Raw genomic sequence first — 18039 nt, 5'->3', positions numbered from 1 at the left:
ACACCCCAGGGTTTTTCTGGAAAAAAAAAAAAAAGAAAAAAGTATGTTTGTTCGGGGGAAAGTTAAAATGGGGAAATACAAAAAGAAATCTGTCGCGATTGAGAGACGGAGACGCAGCTTGATGCAAGCAAGATGTCCGATTTATTGAGCTAACACACATACATTTATACGTTCTAAGTTAAGCGTGTCTTAAGTTGATTGGCTCATCACTCTAGCACATGCGCAAGACTAGCAAGACTATTTAAACAAAGTTTGTTGATTAGGCGATGTTCACTCGGCTATCAGTCGGCCACCTGTGGTCACGGGGTTTCTTTGTCCTAGGGCATAGGCGTTTGCTGATAACCACAAGTTCCTCGTTCCTGGGCCTTGTCTGTGCACGCTGTGCTCCGTGTCTATTGCAACACCCGATTTTGGAACAAGCTAGCATACAGGCCTCAGGCCCAGGCAACAGCTCTCGCTAACCCACATCTCCCCCTTTCTGTTTTAATTGAACATTTTGGCTATCCCAAGGTCGATGACCAACTAACTCAAGAACATCTTCTCTAACTAACATTTCCATACTAGGGGTTTTCAGGGTTCCCTTCAAATCTTGCGTTGATTCCTGATTTACAACAAAAATGTTGTTTACTGAAGCGGTAATCAGGTCGCGGTACTCCCTCAGGAGGGGTCTGTCGCAGTGTAAATTCTGTTTCCCTTTCTATTGTCAATAATGTATCTAATAATATATCTACTTTTTGCCACTCTTTTTCAAGACAATCACGACACCAACGTCCCACCGTGTGGCGGTTCAGCCACTGTGATTTACCACAGTTAGCACAAATCCTGCAGATCCATGGGTAACAATTTGTACACTGGGGGCATTTAAGCTCCCATTTAGTAGCTTCTAAAACAGAGTTCATTCGAGGGCGGTGTCCTCTTCACCGGGCGTAGGATCTGGATTCAAGATGTCGTCAGAGGGCTGCTGCTGTAGTGTCTCTCGAAAGGGCCTCACATTTTTCGCTGGGATCCAACGGGGGCCTCTTTCTGTGGAGACACAGGCATAGCCTCTACCCCATGTAACGAGGGAATAGGGTCCCATTACTTTACCTGTTTCAGGGTCCCGAATTAGCACTGGTGGCTTGATTCTGGGTTCCAAGAGGGTGTTTGTACTAAAATGTCGAACTATGGGAGGATTACTGTCCAACAGAGAACAATTCAAAAAATTAAAGACATATAAGGCTTTCTGTAATCGCTCTTCTGGAGTAGCAGTCCCTACTACTCCCCCTTTTTGTTTTTGTAACAAACACTTGAGGGATTGGTGCGAGCGCTCTATTAGGGATTGGCCTGTGGGGGAGTGAGGAATGCCGGTGGTGTGTGAGATTCCCCAAGAATTTAAAAAGGAATTTATTGATGAAGAGACATAGGCAGGGCCATTGTCAGTTTTAATCTGTGAGGGTATTCCCAAAGTGGCAAAGGCTCGCGTCAGGTGCCTTTGAACCTCTCGCGCTCTTTCTCCTGTATGACAAGAGGCAAACAATGCACCCGAAAAGGTGTCGATAGAAGAATGTATATACTTCAAACGACCAAATTCAGGAAAATGCGTAACGTCTGTTTGCCAAAGCTGCAGACTCTGTAACCCTCTTGGGTTAACTCCTCCGGCAACGGATATAAAAGAGTGTCGTTGACAATCAGGGCACACGGCAACAATATTTTTTGCCTGCTGCGTGGTGAGGTTAAATTGTCGTTTTAAACCTCCAGCATTTTGATGAAAAAAGGAATGGCTAAGTCGAGCTTGCGCCACACGATCGGGTAATACCTGCACGGGTAGCGTAAGCATATCAGCCTGTCGGTTTCCCTCTGCCATAAACCCAGGTAAAGAGGTATGGGATCTAATATGCATAATAAAATAGGAATGATGGCGAGAATCTAAGAGAAAGACAAGTTCCTGTAGCAAGGTAAACAAGGCTGCATGAGAAACATCACGGAGCACTGAGGCTTCTGCTCGTTGAACAATTCCTGCAACATAAGCAGAATCAGTAATTACATTGAGAGGGATAGACCATTTCCGGAAGGCGCGAACCACGGCTGACAATTCTGCTATTTGAGGGGAGCCCTGTACAGTTTCTACATTGGAGTCCCAATGTCCAGACTTATCGTCCCACCAAAGGATAACGGACTTGTGGGTTCTACCCGATCCATCTGTGAAAACAGTAAAGGCCTGTAGAGGCTGATCGCTTCTTTTTGGCATCGGCAGAAGGTGAAAATCAGCGTGTAACAGTTTATGAGAAGGTGGATGCGAAGTAAGTTGGCCCGTATAATTGACTAGAGCTGTCCCTAATGCGTCCGATTGTTGTAATAGCCATTGCAAATAAACAGCTGTTACTGGTAGACAGATAAGGGTAAAGTCTGTTCCTGCTAAAGTCAACAGTCTTTGTCGAGCTTTGACGACAAGGGATGCAAACATTTCATGCTGTGTCGAAATAGTTTTTGTGGCTTGGTTGGGTAAAAAAATCCATTCAATAATCAGCAAAGGGTCCAGTTTCTGGCTATCCCACTGAAAGATCAGCGCATGAGGTTGCCGTGAAGGATTCAAAATGATGAGTTGAAAAGGTAACTCAGGTGCCCATCGATGCGCTTGTCTGTTGGTAATTGCTATGGCAACTTTCTGTAGGGCGTTAACAGCCTCAGGATTAAGATTCCGTGGGGCACAGAGATCTGAGCCCCCTTTGAGCATTTCAAATAATGGGCTTAGGTCTGCATTAGTAATGCCAAGCAAGGGTCTGACCCAATTGATTGTTCCTAGCAGTTTTTGTACATCATGTAAGTTTTTTACCTCTGTGGCTATTTGTAAAGGCTGAGGAACAACAGTTTGGGCTCGTATGCGCCACCCTAGGTACTTCCATGGTGGCATCCGTTGTACTTTTTCTGGGGCAATACAGAGGTTTGCCGATTTAATGGCAACCATGACAAGGGCTACGGCTTCCTCCATGACTTCATGGTGTTCTGCTGCCACTAGAACGTCGTCCATATAATGGTACAGTAAGACATGGCGCATCATGGTTCTAATTGGACTAAGTATCTTAGCTACATACCACTGACATATCGTGGGACTGTTTTTCATTCCTTGTGGCAGCACAACCCAGTGGTACCTTTGTAATGGGGCTTGTATGTTGACGCTTGGTACAGAAAAGGCAAATTTAGGGGCATCATCTGGATGCAAGGGAATATTAAAAAAGCAATCTCTAAGGTCAATGACCGTTAAATGCCAATCACGAGGAATCATAGTAGGTGATGGGAGTCCTGGTTGTAGGGCTCCCATGCTTTCCATAGCGTCATTAATTTTCCGGAGGTCATGGAGCAGGCGCCACTTGCCAGTGTGTTTTTTGATAACAAAAACCGGCAAATTCCAGGGGCTGTTAGAAGACACAATATGTCCCTTCGATAGTTGTTCTGCAACTAGTTCTTGGAGGGCGTGAAGTTTTTCCGTAGGTAGGGGCCATTGATCGACCCAAACAGGGGTTTCAGTTTTCCAGATTAATTTTAGGGTCTCACGCCCCTCAATGGCCCCACCTAAAAATGTGCCTGGGTAGTTTGAAGAGACATACCCCATTGGGATAACACGTCACGCCCCCACAAAACCATAGGGACAGGTAAAACAAACGGTTTGACAGATGCTGTCTGGCCGCTTGCATCCTGTATCTGAATTAGTTCTAAGCTCTGTCGACTAGCTCCATATCCCCCTATCCCAGCTAACGCTTGGGAGACATCTGCTAGGGGCCATTGGGGGGGCCATTTGGCTTGAGAAATGACAGTAACATCTGCACTCGTGTCAATAATTCCGCTCAGTACAACCCGTTGATTCCCACGAATAAGAGTACATCGACATGTGGGGCGTTTCTGCGTGATAGATTGGACCCATAAAATCTGCGGTTCTCCTGTGGAGCCAAAAGCTCCTTGCCTCTGTGGCATTAACTGGTCACTAGGCGGAGAATTATCAACTTTGGGCATTAAAACTAGTTGAGCAATCCGACTTCCCTTTGGTATAATACAAGGAGGAAACGGAGTCCAAGCCATGATTTTAATCTCTTGAGAACTGTCAGCATCTATTACCCCAGGTAATACAAAAAGCCCTGATAGCGTCGTAGACTACCTTCCCAACAACAATGCCTGCGTTGCGGGTGGTAAAGGGCCGACAATACCAGTGGGCAACAGATGGACTGAGGAAGCAAGTAGCGTTACTGCATAGGAGGTCGCCAGGTCCAAGCCGGCACTTCCTGCTGTCGCTGGGTAGAGGTTGGCAACGCTGCTGCCCCCCCCTGCGCCCGCGGGGGTGCCATCCGCGGAACTTGTGTCTGCACGCGCCGCGGCCCCGCGCTCTGCGACCGGTTTCCCTGTATCGGACGTCCCTGAGAATCATACTTAGACCGGCATTGATTAGCATAATGCCGTCCTTTCCGGCATTTAGGGCAGACCCCGGGTATCTGGGGACGTTTCCAAGCATTTATGGCAAGGCAATCTTTCTTAAGGTGGCCCGGCTTCCCACAGCCGTAACAGTTTTGGGGCGGTGGAGTGGGGTTAACTGGCCCACGCATGGCCGCGAACGCGGCAGCCATAACCTCAAATTTATGGTCCATGGTGCCGATCCTGTTACAGGCTTCCACCATCTCGATTAGGGTAGGATTCTGATTCGGGAGAGACTTTAAGAGTTTTTTGCAGTCAGCGTTAGCATTTTCTACGGCTAACTTAAGGAGTAGAATTTCTCGGGCTTCCGTATTATCAATCTGTCTTTCTAGGGCTTGTTTTAATCTATCTATAAACTGCATATACGGTTCACGAGGTTCTTGGGTTATAGTAGTAAATGCTTTCTGGGGTCTGCCTGAATCAGGAACTTTCAGCAGGGCCCTTTTCGCTTCCTCTCGGAGTGCTTCTAGAGCTTCTCGAGGGATATCCCTAGCTTGAGCGACAGGGTCCGAGAACCGTCCCGTCCCTGTAAGATGTTCTATGGTCAACGCAGCTAAAGCAGCATTAGCATGTCCCGCATACCCCAGCAAAATTGTTTGCAATCCTGTTCTCCATTGAGATTCCCACATCGTATACTGAGTCGGAGTCAATAACAACCGCGCAAGAGACTTCAGATCGTGTGGGGTCATAACATATGTGTCAAATACCGAAGACAAAAGGCTCGCAAAATAGGGAAAGGATAGCCCGTGCTCGGTAACGGTACGGCGTAACTCCTTGATAACCGAGAAGGAGAGTGCTTCCCATTGGGCCCCCCCCCGTCCCTCATATATTACAGGGGCGACTATAGTTCTTGCTATTTCCAGCTCCCCTTCCTTCAACGCCTGGCGCTTAATTTCTCCCCAAACATCATGAGGGTCAGGGGGAAATAAGTCAGGCTCCTTCTCGGGGTCGATAGGCCCCGGATCAAAGGGATCACCTTCAGGGGGATACCCTGCGGCGCAAGCTAATGGTGGCGCAGAAGGCCTCACCCCATTAGCAGCATCGGGAGAGGTTACGGGACAGGCAGGGGGTAACTGGGAAGGCGCTGATTCTTCCTCGCAGGAGCCCCGTTGCATTTGCTCCTGTGCTTTCACAGTCTCAAAAACAGTTCTCCATCTAGGGAGCATACGTTGCGCCTCTTCGTCCCCTGCCGTAGCCGCATCCCATAATTTTACCCCCACATCGTCCCAAAGCTCACGTGTAAAAATCGAAGAGGCAGTTACTGTGGGGATTTTCACCTGCACCCACTTGAGCATTAACTTAAGATCCTGCCCTGAGAGGGTCTTCTTCCCATGCTTTTCAAGCAACGCTTTCATTAGCTCATAAACGTCTCTCTCAGGGGAAGACGCTTGATTCCCCATTTCTTTAGTTTCCCGCAGCTCACCTCTCGTTCCAGACGGAGGGATTAAGTAGCCGGCCGGCTTATCCTGCTTCCTTTCAGCAGCTCATTCAACGTCCTGCGGGACTCGCGACCTGCCACCAGATAGGCGGTTCTTCGTTCCTCGGCGGTCTCACCGTCGGCGATCACGTCGGGGTCACCAATTTGTCGCGATTGAGAGACGGAGACGCAGCTTGATGCAAGCAAGATGTCCGATTTATTGAGCTAACACACATACATTTATACGTTCTAAGTTAAGCGTGTCTTAAGTTGATTGGCTAATCACTCTAGCACATGCGCAAGACTAGCAAGACTATTTAAACAAAGTTTGTTGATTAGGCGATGTTCACTCGGCTATCAGTGGTTTTCTTTGTCCTAGGGCATAGGCGTTTGCTGATAACCACAAGTTCCTCGTTCCTGGACCTTGTCTGTGCACGCTGTGCTCCGTGTCTATTGCAACACCCGATTTTGGAACAAGCTAGCATACAGGCCTCAGGCCCAGGCAACAGCTCTCGCTAACCCACAGAAATCAGGGAAAAGTATTAAATCAGGAGGGAAATAAATCAACCGAGGGGGGGAAATACATTGGGAGGAAAAAAAAAAAATCAAGAAAATGGAGAAATCATAGGAGAAAGTGAAATGACAGGGATGCTGGAGGAGCGGGACACAGCCAGGCAGCCCTTGGGAGAGGGGCCACGGGGGGTCCATCTGTCCTGCCCGTGCGTGTGGTGTCTGTCTGTCCTGCCAGGTGTCACCCCCCGTCCCGGCCCCACCCGTGGGTGCTCACCCACCCTGCCCGAGCATCCCCCCAGGTCTGCAGGGTCCCCAGAGGGGCTCTGGGGACAGGCAGGACAGCGGCAGCACTGCCCGTGGGGACACCCGGACCCCGTCCCTGCCCCCAGCCCCCCCAGACAGCCGGGGTCAGGGAGTCCGGGCCCCGCTCGGCCTTTGCCTTCCCAGAGGCATTCCCTTAAAAATAAAAGCAGGAAAAACATCAGCATTTGGGTTAAAACCCTGGGGGAGAGGACAGATAACATTTTTTAACCAAAATCGCTGAGTCTGGCCACAAAACAGCCTCTGGCCACCAAAATCCTCCAACATGTCCTTGGCCAAACCCCCGTCCCGGCCTCACTGTGCCCCAGAACCGCGGCCGGGGGCCCTTTCCGGGCGCCTCTGCCCCGTCAGCAGCTCTGCGGGTGCCCGCGGCGGCGCGGGGGGGGCGCCCGGGGGGCAGAGACCTCTTGGGGCACCTGGGGGGGGTCTTGGGGCACTTGGGGGGTCTTGGGGCAATTGGGAGGTGCTCAGAGCACTTGGGGGGTACTCAGGGTGCTTGGGGGACCTCAGAGGCAGCTTTTTAAGGTACAAACAGCCACTTTGCACCTTGGGGTGGAAAGATGCATTTTTGCTTTTTGGTTGTATTTTCCATGTGTTTTAACACGTTTAGGCTGCCTGAAGCAGGCAGGGGGGGTCAGGCATGAGGGCTTAAATTGGGAGGGGGCAGGTATTGGTGCTCCTCACACCCCCCCAGCAGCCAGGGACACTCACACCTCTGTTCCTCCGAGCTCTACATCAAACTGCCCGGCCATCATTCTGCTCCAGAGTTAACAGCCTCTCCTGTGCAGCCGGCTTCCGCCGGGAGCTCCCTGCAGGGCAGGGGCTCAGTGCCCCCCAGCACCCCCAAACCCGGGCAACCTGCCCGCCCCTCCGAGCAGCTCCTGACCTTAAATAACCCCCCAAAAATCCAACCATAATGACTGTGGCCTGAAGCCGGCGGGATATATATAGGTCCCACTTCCCTGGGAAGGGGATGTGGAGCTGGGAAACCCCCGGCTGCTGCTGGGGGGGCGGGGGGAAGGAAGGGCCGGGCTGAGTCAGCCCCCCCCGAAAAATCCTGGTTGTCAGCAAACCCGACACTCGCAAACGGCCCCATCCTGCCCTTCCCGTCCCCCCGGGTGAGCGATGGGGGGGTTAACCCTGCACCCCCCAACACGACACCCCCGTGAGCACACTGGGGGGGGCAGGGATGGCATGAAGCCTCCTCACACCCTGGGTACCCCCCGGGGATGCTGGAGACATACGAGGGGAGCGGATTCGGGGCTCCCCCGTTCCTGGAAGGCAAAGGGGAGGCGGGGGGGGGCCAGGGGGGAGGAAATGCCTCTTTGAGTGCTGCCTCTCCAAGTCAAGTGCTGCAGGAAGCTTCGCCTCCAGTGTGTTTGCTCTAACCAGCTGCTCCCCGACCCCCCACACAGATTTTGGGGGGCCCTGCTGCCAGGATGGGGAGCCCATGCCCAGAGCCCCTCACCCTGGTGGTGCTGGGGGGGCCGGGAGGCTGGATCTGTCCCTCTGCCCTGGTGCTGGTGACCAGGAACCTGTGTCCATCAACAGGAAAGTGGGTCAAGGCGTTGTGACCCACTGGGAGCTTGACCCTGAGTCCTCATCCGCACCCAGGCACCCCCGTGCCAAAGAGGGGCTCTGACCGCCCCCCCGGCTCTCCCCCACAGGCAGAGTCCCCATCGGCTCCCGGGGACCCCCCGTTGCAGGGGACAAGGAGGGGACACAGTGCTTGGTCCTGGATCCAGCCCAGAGCCTGGATGGGGGGGTTCCATCCCTCCCCAGGGCATAGGAAAGGGATGGCCCCAGGAGACCCCCCACCTGCCCCCCAGTACCCAGCCCCACACCCCCTAGGTGTCCCCTCACCCCCCTCTGCCACCCCCCCCATCAGGGACCCCAGGGCTGATCACCGGCTGCCTCCTCCCATCACCCCCCACACTTACACAGCGCTACACATCTCCATTTATTAATAATATTAAATATACAAGCTGGCTTTTTTATTATTTTCTTTAAATAGACTTCTTTAAATGACTTTGTATAAAATATTTCAACATTTCACTGTATAAAAAAAAAAAAAGAAGAAGAACATAGGCAAAATAAATCTGACACAGTTTAAAAGGCAAGTTTTCTCCCCCAGGAGCGGGGCCGGTGCGGGGTCAGTGTCTCCTTCATGGTGAAAAAAATCTGTTTTACACCAGTGAGTTTGGCCCTGGACACCCTGATTTACACCAGCCCCTTGCACTGGAACCCCCTCCTTTTGGCAGTCATAAATACACATATTAAAAACAAGAAAATTAATAGTAATGCTTTCTTTAAAAACAGTTTGGTTTGCCCACATTTTCTTCTATCGTATAAAAATAATAATACTTCAAAAACCCAAGAGCAGCGCAGGCCACGCTTCACATTCAGGACCGGTGGGGGGGGTAGGATGTGACCCCAGCCCACGGTTTGGGGTCTCGTGCATCCCAAACCTGGCTCTTCCCAAAGCCGGCAGGGGCTAAGCCGAAAAGTCCCCCCAGTGCCCAGCGGGGGCATCTCCATCTCTTACACCCGCATCATTCCCCGGCCCCGTTTCCCTTCTCTAAAGCGCAGTCACCCAAAAAGAAAAATAAAATCCAGTCGCAGGCGAGGCCAGCTCGCAGCAAAACCCTGCGAGGGGGTGGGACGGGCCCCTCCAGGAAATATTTCTGCAGGATAAAGACTTTCATCCACTATTTTAAAAATAAAACGCTAACGGCACGTCGGCGAGCCGAGGCCAGCTCGGGCGCAGGAGCGGAGCCAGGAGGATGGGGACAAGGACGGTGCCAGGTGTCACCCCCCAAGTCTGGTCCCACGCAGGGACTGGGGGGCTTTAAATATTCACAGTGTGAGGGTTGAAGTTGCAAGATGAGGCTGTTGGGGGTGGGAGTCCCAGCGAGTGACCCCCTGGCATCGGGGATGCTCCGGCTGAAGCCTGGGGAGATGCAGGGGGTGTGGGGGGCGACGGGTGCTGCTCCAAACCCCCCCATGCTGGGGTGGGAGAAGAGCCGGGGGGGTTGGGGAGCTGGTCCGTGTCCTGGTGGGATCCATCACCCCACATCCAGCGTCTCCATCATCCTGCTCGTCACCGCAGTGTCACCTCGGCCACCGTCCCGGCAAAGCCCTTTAGTGACAGCCCCACGCCGTCCAGCCCTTGGCTTCCCGGGGGTCCCACTCGGGGTGCATCCCCCCCATCCTCGGGATGGGTTTTTTTTTTGCAGTTTCTGGTCGCCGGCACGGGAAGGGGGAGCATCAGCGTCATGGCAGGACCGCGGGGGGGCCGGCGTGTGCCGACCCTCCATCCGACAGCGAGGAGCATCCGGATCCATCCCCCCCGAGCAGCTTCACATCCCGCCCGAGGCCCTGCGAAAAGGAGGAGAAGGATGAGCTGGAGCCAGGGAGGGTGGCGGGGGGGGAAGCAACACATCGAAACCACAGGAAAAAATATTATATATATTAAGAAAGTGCTGGTAATGGATTAACGAGCTGCAAAACCACATGCTGGCAGCACTGGGGTGCAGACCTGCCGCTCTCCGCGGCTCTCCCCCCACTCCCCCCGCAGCTGAATTTCCCTGCCCGTGGCTGAGGTCGGTGTCGGGGGGGACAATGCGGGGACTCGCCGCTGTCCCCGCGGCCTCGGACCGGAGCCCCACGAGGTCCCGGCCAGCCCCTGCTCACCTCAGAGGTCCTGAGTCTCCAGCTCTGGACACCCCCTTGCTCCCCGCAGCGCCCTGCAGGGAAAACCAGGCGGGTTTTAGGGCGGGGGGCCCAGGGTGGGCGTCCCCAAAGCCCCCCCAGGCAGGACGGTATCGCACCCACCTCCTCTCCGGCTCCTCGGGGTCACAGCCCCCGTCCTCCAGCGGCCGCTGCAGAACCTGTGCGGAGGGAGGGGGACAGGGAGGTGACCCCCAGGGAAGGGAGGGGGCTGCGGAAGGGGGGCTCTCCCAAACAACACCCACTCTGCTCAGCACCACTTGCCTCCCCCCACCCCATCTCAAAACGACGGGGAAAGTGGGGCTCAACCCACACAGACCAAGAGGCGAGCGGGGAAACTGAGGCAGGAGAGGATGCTTGCGCCTGGGGAGGGGGCAGTACAGGCTGGGGGGGGGCGCTTACCCTGGATTTATACTTGTAGAAGAGCAGCCCTCCCATGGCCAGCAAGACGGCCACCACGCTGGCCACCGTGATGTAAACCAGGGGCTCCCGGCGGCCCTCCCTGGCCGGCGGCTCCTTCCTGCGCTGCTCTGCGCCCAGAACAAAGCCAGAGTCAAAGCTGGGGCCGGCCCCCCCGTCCTGGGGCTCCCGCAGCCGGCTCAGCCCCCAGCCTCGTGCCCTCGCCCCGTTGTCCTCCCCGGGGCCACCCGCCGCTCGGTCCCATAGCCCCGGGGCCATCCTGGAGAAGCGGAGCTGCGTGACGGGCTGGGCTGCCTCGGCGGGACGGATCCTGGCTCCCCCGGCGCTGGGGGACGCTGCCGGCGCCGTGGTCCTGAGACCGCCGGGACGAGCCGGGAGGATGGAGGGTCCCCGCTGCTGGGCTGGCGGGCGGGCGGCCACCGTGTCGGTGTCCCCCTGCACCAGTTCTCCGTCCCCGCGCAGGATGGGGACGTCTGCCGCCGCCTGGTTTAGGGTCCCCGACGGATCCAGGAGGGTTTCGGCGCTGTCAGCCGGAGCTGTCTGCTGCATGGCGGGGGACAGCACCGACGTCACGTCACCTACCCCGGCCCTCGGGACCTCCCCGGTCCCCGAGCCGCCGTCCGTGCTACTGGGGGGCTGAGACGGGGCGTCTAAGTCAGCGAGGGTGGCATGGAGGCTGTAAGGGACCCGGGTGCTAGCAGGTGCCACCTCCCTGCCCGCGTGGGTGGCAGCGGGGAGGGAGGGCTGGGTGGCAGAAGGGAGGGCAGGGGACAGGCAATTGCAGTCAGGATCTGTCCCCACACCTGAAAGAAGCAGAAAGAAACGGCCATGGGGTCACCGAGGGGGACACAGCCAGCAGATTTGAGGTCGGGGGCAGCGTCCCCGTCCCTTCCCACAGCCCCGGGCAAGCAGGTCAAGCAGCCCCCCAAAAGAAGAGAGTGAAGGTGAGGCAGGGAGCAGGCAGGGACAGACGTGGCAGCACAGGGGTGAACAAGCGGTGGGCAGGATGAAGCACACCCGAGTCACCGGGTCCCCTGAGCCGATGGCAGCAGGTTATCCACGACTGGCAGGAGCTGGACAGTCACGTTTAATGTCCCCCCGCCATGGCACAGGGACACGGCACAGATCCGACACACAGACGGCAGCGAGACGTCTCCTCCACGGACATGCAGGCACGCAGCACGGGCGCTCGCAAAGCACAAACGGTAGCACGGGCTCTTCCACCCCGGCAGGTAACGCTCTCCCCAAAGACTTGGTCGGGGAAACTGAGGCGGAGGGGGCAGCTGAAGTGACACGGCCAAGGTCATGCAGCACGTCGGTGGCAGAGGGGTCCTGGCGCCTCGATTTCTCCGTGTTACACTCAACCCAGGCGCTGGGGTTTTGAGACGGAGCCGAGATTGATGCCTCCAGCTGGGCTGATGGAGACGCCTCCTTATTCCCCCTCAGCATCTCTATTCGGCCTTGTTTCCAGCAGGATTCAGCCCAAATCCCACCTCTGACAGGTGCCCAGCCCCTTCTCCCCACCCCGGCTCCCCCTAGACACGGACACACTGCCATGGCCACCCCAAGGGGACGGCCACCAGCCGAGCGACAGAGACGGGGACCAAGGCAGACACGTGCCGTGCCCACGGCGCCCACGTGTCCCCACGGTGGGGGACACGTGGCTCTCAAGCTGCTCCATGCAGGCGAGCCCAAGCACCCCCCACCCCGGCAAAGCCTCGGTGTCTCACCTGGGGAGGATCCGGCCCTGGGCCCCGGGCAGGAGCGGCGGTACACCTGGCTGCAGTCCTTCTCGAAGGTCTCCTGGTTCTGCAGTAGCTGGTTGATGTCCTGGAAGAATTGTTTCACCAGCACCAGCATCTCGTACGGGGAGGTGGTGAACTCCTCGAAGCACATTTGCGAGAGCTGGAGGAAAAGCCGGGCTCAGCAGCGGCTCCGTGACCGCGACGAGCACCCGGTGTCACCCCCAGGGCAGAGTCTGACCCCCCCACAGCTCCCTGTGCCATACACACCCCATCTCTGCTCCACATCAACGTCCTGCCCACGCACTCCCACCCCGGGATGCTCTGGACACCCCATTTCAGCCCAGGATGGGAACTCAGCCCCACAGCCCTGCAGATGTGGCACCCCAGGAGGAAGGAGACACCGGACCTTCCTCTCCTCGTCATCCTCCTCCCTGATGCAGGGGTCGACGTTCTCGTCGATGCGGCTGTACATCCTGCGCACCATCTGCATCTTCTTGGCGTTGGACGAGTTCTCCTTGAACTCCGTTCGCTCCAGGATCTTGCCCAGCAGAGGAAAAGCGGCTTTCACGTAGCAGACGGAGTCGTTCTGCAAGGACACGGATCCCCCCAAAAACTGGTTACTGGATGGGCAGAGGCAGCACCACCCATCCCACTCTGCCTGGGGGAAACTGAGGCACTGAGTCACAAAATGCCTTTCTACGGCCCAAGATGAGACTCAACAGCCACCCAGCCGTGCAAGATGGGTCCCTCCTGCAAAGGAGGACAGGAGAGGGGACACTGGGGACACGGGGAACCTCTCTGTGCACCAGCCAGCCCCGGTCCCTGTCCCCTCTGTCCCCTGGTGCCCAGGAAGGAGCTACTCACCAGCTGCATCTTATCGATGAACTTGAAGGAGACCCTGCCCGGGTGCTGCATCTGGGTGTCAGCCTGGAAGGAGAGCGCAGGACATCACCCCACGGCCCCGGAGGGGACAACACAGCGGAGCCACCACGAGGGGCCCACGCGGCTGGAGCGGAGCAGCCCCAAGATGTGCCCTGAGCACAAAGAGGTGCCTGACCCCCCCGAATCCACAGGGCTGAGGGGGCTCTGCTCCCGTCCTTACTTCATCCCACACCATCCTCCTCCTCACACAGATGCTGCCCTAAAGTCAAACCTCCAGCAGGGGCAAGCCCAGTATCCCCAGTCCCACCAGGACAGCGCGCTCCCCATACATCATCCCCCTTCCTGCTCCCACCCCACCTCTCTTCCTCCTCCTCCTCTTCCTCCCCACGCCGCGGCACAGGCCAGCCCTGCTTGATTCTCCCCGGCTCTGCTAAAGCCGGGCTGCAAACGAGCATCCCACCGCACAGGAGGTGGCTGTGACACCGAGGTCACATATCCCCCGGCATCACACAACGCTGGGGTCCCGCATGCCATGACCCTTTCCAATAGTGGGGAAAACCCACCCCAAACGAGACCCCCTGCCTCTGGGCCGGCATCCCAGGCTGGGAGGACGAGGGCTGCCAGAATTGCCGGCCGGCAATTCTGGCAGCCCTCATCCTCCCAGCCTGGGATGCCGGCCCGGAAACAATTGCTCCATTATCCCACAGGAGCTGGAGTGAGGGATGGCTCCTCCGCCAGCGGGAAGAGGAGAGGGGCTGCGATCCCCGGCAGGGAAACCACAGCTTCCATTCAAACCTGCTCCATCCCCCTTTTCCCCAAAACCACGCACCCACTTTTAATCCCCAGGGGTTGCAACGCAAAGGCTCCCGGGGGACACGGGGTGCTCGAGGAGGGGAAGTTGAGCTTGCAGACATGGTATCTGCCAGCTCCTGGCACCGCAGCTCGGTGCTCAAAGAGGAAGAGGTAAAGCGAGCCCGGACACGGCGGTTTTACGCTCTGCGAGCCGGAGAGCTCGGTGCAAAGCGAGCGGGGAATGGGGATTCGAAGGCACTGCTATCGCCTCTCGCCTACCGGCCTCGCTTGCCGCAACGGCAGAATTTAATCTGCAACAACCGCGCAAATCCCTGCGTGCCCCCGATTCCCGGTTCTTCCCCGAGCATCCGCGTGATTCCCCGCTCGGAGGTGAGCCAAGGGCCAGGGCGGGATACGGCGCCGGCAGCCAGGATGGGGCCAAGAGCTGTGTCCCTGTGGGGTGGGTGCGAGCACCCGGAGCTGCCCCACGGGCCACGTGGGACCGAGGCACCCGTCACGCCAGCCCGGCTGGCTCCAGCACTCACTAGCCTGGCCAGTGGCCCCCCTCGCTGCCTGCCACCCACCCACAGCCCCATTGCCAGCCCAGCTTCCAGGCAAGCAGCTGGACTCAGGAATGCAGCCGGATTCCTCAGCTTAACCCCTGCGCGGCCGCCCGGAAAACGCCACGGCCCCACAGCACCCGTCCCCTCCGCCGCTTCCCCATCGCTCCTGCGCCCATCTAGTCCCACTCATGTCCCCTTCCCGGCCACGCTCCTGCTGCTCCTTCTGTTCCTCCTGCACGCACTTTGCTGTGCCCACCCTTGCTAACGGCACCGCGGCGCATCACCCCCTGGTGCCCACTTGTCCCTCGTGCCCACGGATGCTCAGCTCCTGGGTACCATCACTTTGCTGGTGGAACTGAAAATAAGTTGATTTGCTGATTTTCAGTCCTAAATAAGGGCTGATTTGTGCGTGCCCAGCCCCAAACAAGCCCTCGTCCCACGGCAGAGCCCAGGGAGGGCACTCACCAGCTCTTCCAGCTCGGCCAGGTGCTTCTCCGTGATGATCTGCTGGCAGTAGCTGTTCTGCTCTGTCTCATGGATGCTGCAGAGCAGGAGGAGGAGGAGGGACGACAGCAGGGTGCAGCGGAGCAGGCACACCTGGGCATGGCACAGCAAAGGCTTAGAGCAGGGTAAACCCCCCGCGAGCCCCTGCCTTTTCCCACCACCCCTCCGAGGAGCCGCCTTTTGGTGGAGGGGGGATAACCCCACCACGGTCCTCCAACCCCTGCCTGTCCCCATCCCGCTATTTTTAGGAGCGCCAGGTCAGCAGGGAATGTCCCGGTGCCCGGTGCAGGGGCTGTGTGGCCGGAACCCGCCTGACACACAAGCTCTTGTCCCCCTCCACACTCCCAATCCAGCCCTTGTCCCCTCTCCCACACCATTTCTCCAGCTCTCCTGCAAGTTTTCTCCTCCACCCCAGCTCCAGGGAGCCGTTCTGACGTACTGACCCACCCATCCCCAAAAATCTGCTTCCCACCCTTCAGACCCCCCCAGCGTCCAGTCCCTGCACCCGCCGGGCTCTTTCCATGCAGCAGCTCTGGCATCGCCCCAAATTCCCCTCCCAATCCCCCTGCAAAGCAGCGGGAAGGCCCCAAACCGTGGCTGGACCCCGGTGGGCGATGGGGCTTGTCCTGGGACCAGAACCCCCGAGGCGGGGATGGGGCAGACCCCCGGGGAGGGGTGCGTGTGCCCCCGACCCCCGCTGCACTGGCACCGAGAGGGTGCCTGAGTGATTGGGGGGGGGGAATTTCCCTTGGAGGTTGTCCAGAAATCCTCCCCTCTTGTGAAACTGCAAGATGCCGCCCGGGCCACCGCCGAGACACGGCCACGGCTGGCCGGAGCCTCACCCCGCCGGGACGGGCTGGGGCCGGGGCTGGAATCTCTCCCCGCCAGCTCCGGGAACCGGGACGGGGCTGGAACCGAAAGCCGGGCGGGGGACGGGGCTTCACTCCGCGGGTCCCGGAGCCGCGACGCGGCTGGAGCCGAGAACCGGGATGGGGCTGGAGCCTCATCCCGCGGCTCCGGGAACCGGGACGGGGTTGGAGCATCACCCCGCCGGGAGCCGGGACCCCGGGAGAGGGGATCTGCCACGTCTCCCTGCATGACCGGGGAGGGGAGACGAGAAGAACCGGAGCTAACGGAGCGGCTGCTGCCCCCGGGGACCCCGCACAGGTGGCAGCGGGCACCGGGCTGGGGGGTGAAGTGGGGGTCCCCCCCCGGGACTGGGCGGTAGAGTGTGGGGCCGCCGTACCTTGGCTCCGAGGCGGGGCATGGGGGCTGCCGTGGGGCCGGGAGCTGCGGCGGGGCCGGGAGCTGCGGGCGAGGCGGCTGCGGGGCCGAGCGGGGCCGGGCTGAGCCGCCGCCGCCGCCGCGCTCCCCTTTATAGCGGCGGAGCAGCATGTGGTTTATGAGAAAGGGCTGGCGGGCGGCCAGCGCCCGCGGCACGATCGGCCGCGCTCGGCTCCCATCGGCCCCGCTCGGCTCGGCCCCTTCGGGTCGGCTCGGCCCCGCTCGGCTCGGCTCGGATCCGATCGGCCCCGCTCGGTTCGGATCGAATCGGCCACACTCGGTTCGACTCGGGAGACTCGCTGGGCTGTGTGCGCGACCCCCGCCGCCCCTGGCACCGTTCAGTGTGCACCCCTGGACACATGCACACGTGTGCACACGCCAGGGATGGACACACACCCCTGTATGTGCATAAACACCCCTTGGAACTGCTACAGACGTGCACACGCACGGCACTGGGGCTTGCACACGTATGTGTGCGTGCTCACCCCTGAACACATGTACCCATGAACACTCACACCGCAAACACACACACACACGCCTCGGGGCTTGCACACGCATGTATGTGCACACTTAACCCTGGATGCATGCACACATGCACGCAACACCACGTGTGCATGCCTGCACAGATGTCCCACCTGCATGCACACCTGTGCACACGTGTGTGCACACACCACCTGCATGCACACTGCAGGTGTGCGCGCAACACACACTCAATGTGCACACTGCTGCATGCACACACTTGTATACACACACTTGCACATACACTTGCGTAACCATGCAGCTGTGTGTGCACACCCACGCGCACACATACAAACACAGAGAGTTACATGTTTATATTTGTGCAGAAACCGCAAATGCAAACATAGAAAACTTATACATGCAGTTGTCTAGTCACAACCCCACATGCAGAATGCACAAACACATTCACACGCACACCAGCACACGCCCCAGTGCATCGGCAATGCACACGCACAGTCTGGCTGTGGCTTTGTGCCTTGTTCCTGCACCACAGCAGCAGTTTTCCTGCAGAAAAGGTTTGATGCCTTCCCCAAACCCCACCATCTGCAGCCCACCGCAGCCAAAACACCCTTGAGAGACATTTCTGCCATGCAGAGAGTTGCAGGAGATTCGGGAATGGGGCGCTCTTGCCATGCCAGGGTGCAGGGCACAGGGTTTGTGGGTGCAGTGCGTGCTGGGAGCAGCGGTGGGGGGAATTTGGGGTGTCGGTGTGTGTGAACAGGGCAGGAGCCAAGGTGTCGGGGCCAAGAGGGTGGCGAGAGGCCCCAGGGTGTTGCAGCAGCAGCTGACTCAGGTTCCCATAGTTGATTTTCCTGGTGCTGGGAAAGCAGCAGGCACAGAGGTGTGTGAATGGATCCGTGTGCGTGGGTGGATCTGTGTGTGCGCGGGGATGGATCCGTGCACACACATG

The 18039-nt window shown here is 57.9% G+C and overlaps 1 protein-coding gene across 1 annotated transcript; it reads right to left on the bottom strand.

Annotated features, from left to right (window-relative positions):
* Window positions 1-8682: 8682 nt before the first annotated feature.
* Window positions 8683-16659, bottom strand: CSF1 (colony stimulating factor 1). The gene is made up of 9 exons (XM_065649243.1): window positions 16573-16659; window positions 15288-15419; window positions 13450-13512; window positions 12992-13171; window positions 12571-12745; window positions 10823-11643; window positions 10526-10581; window positions 10385-10437; window positions 8683-10069 (listed from the first exon to the last, which is right to left on the bottom strand). Exons 1-8 carry the CDS (start codon window positions 16591-16593, stop codon window positions 10386-10388), a joined length of 1500 nt encoding a protein of 499 aa, XP_065505315.1. The 5' UTR covers window positions 16594-16659; the 3' UTR covers window positions 8683-10069; window position 10385.
* Window positions 16660-18039: the final 1380 nt, after the last annotated feature.

The sequence above is a fragment of the Caloenas nicobarica genome, chromosome 21 (assembly GCF_036013445.1).
Source record: "Caloenas nicobarica isolate bCalNic1 chromosome 21, bCalNic1.hap1, whole genome shotgun sequence".
Taxonomy (NCBI): Eukaryota; Metazoa; Chordata; class Aves; order Columbiformes; family Columbidae; genus Caloenas; species Caloenas nicobarica.
Note: the sequence above shows the minus strand (reverse complement) of the source record. Positions and strands in the feature narration are given on the sequence as shown.

Coding starts and splice junctions, on each gene's coding strand:
- CSF1 (XM_065649243.1), bottom strand. CDS start 16,593: ATGCCCCGCCTCGGAGCCAAG. Junction 13,172..13,449: donor TCATCGATAAGATGCAGCTG/GTGAGTAGCTCC, acceptor GTGTCCTTGCAG/AACGACTCCGTCTGCTACGT. Junction 10,582..10,822: donor TCTACAAGTATAAATCCAGG/GTAAGCGCCCCC, acceptor CCCTCCGCACAG/GTTCTGCAGCGGCCGCTGGA.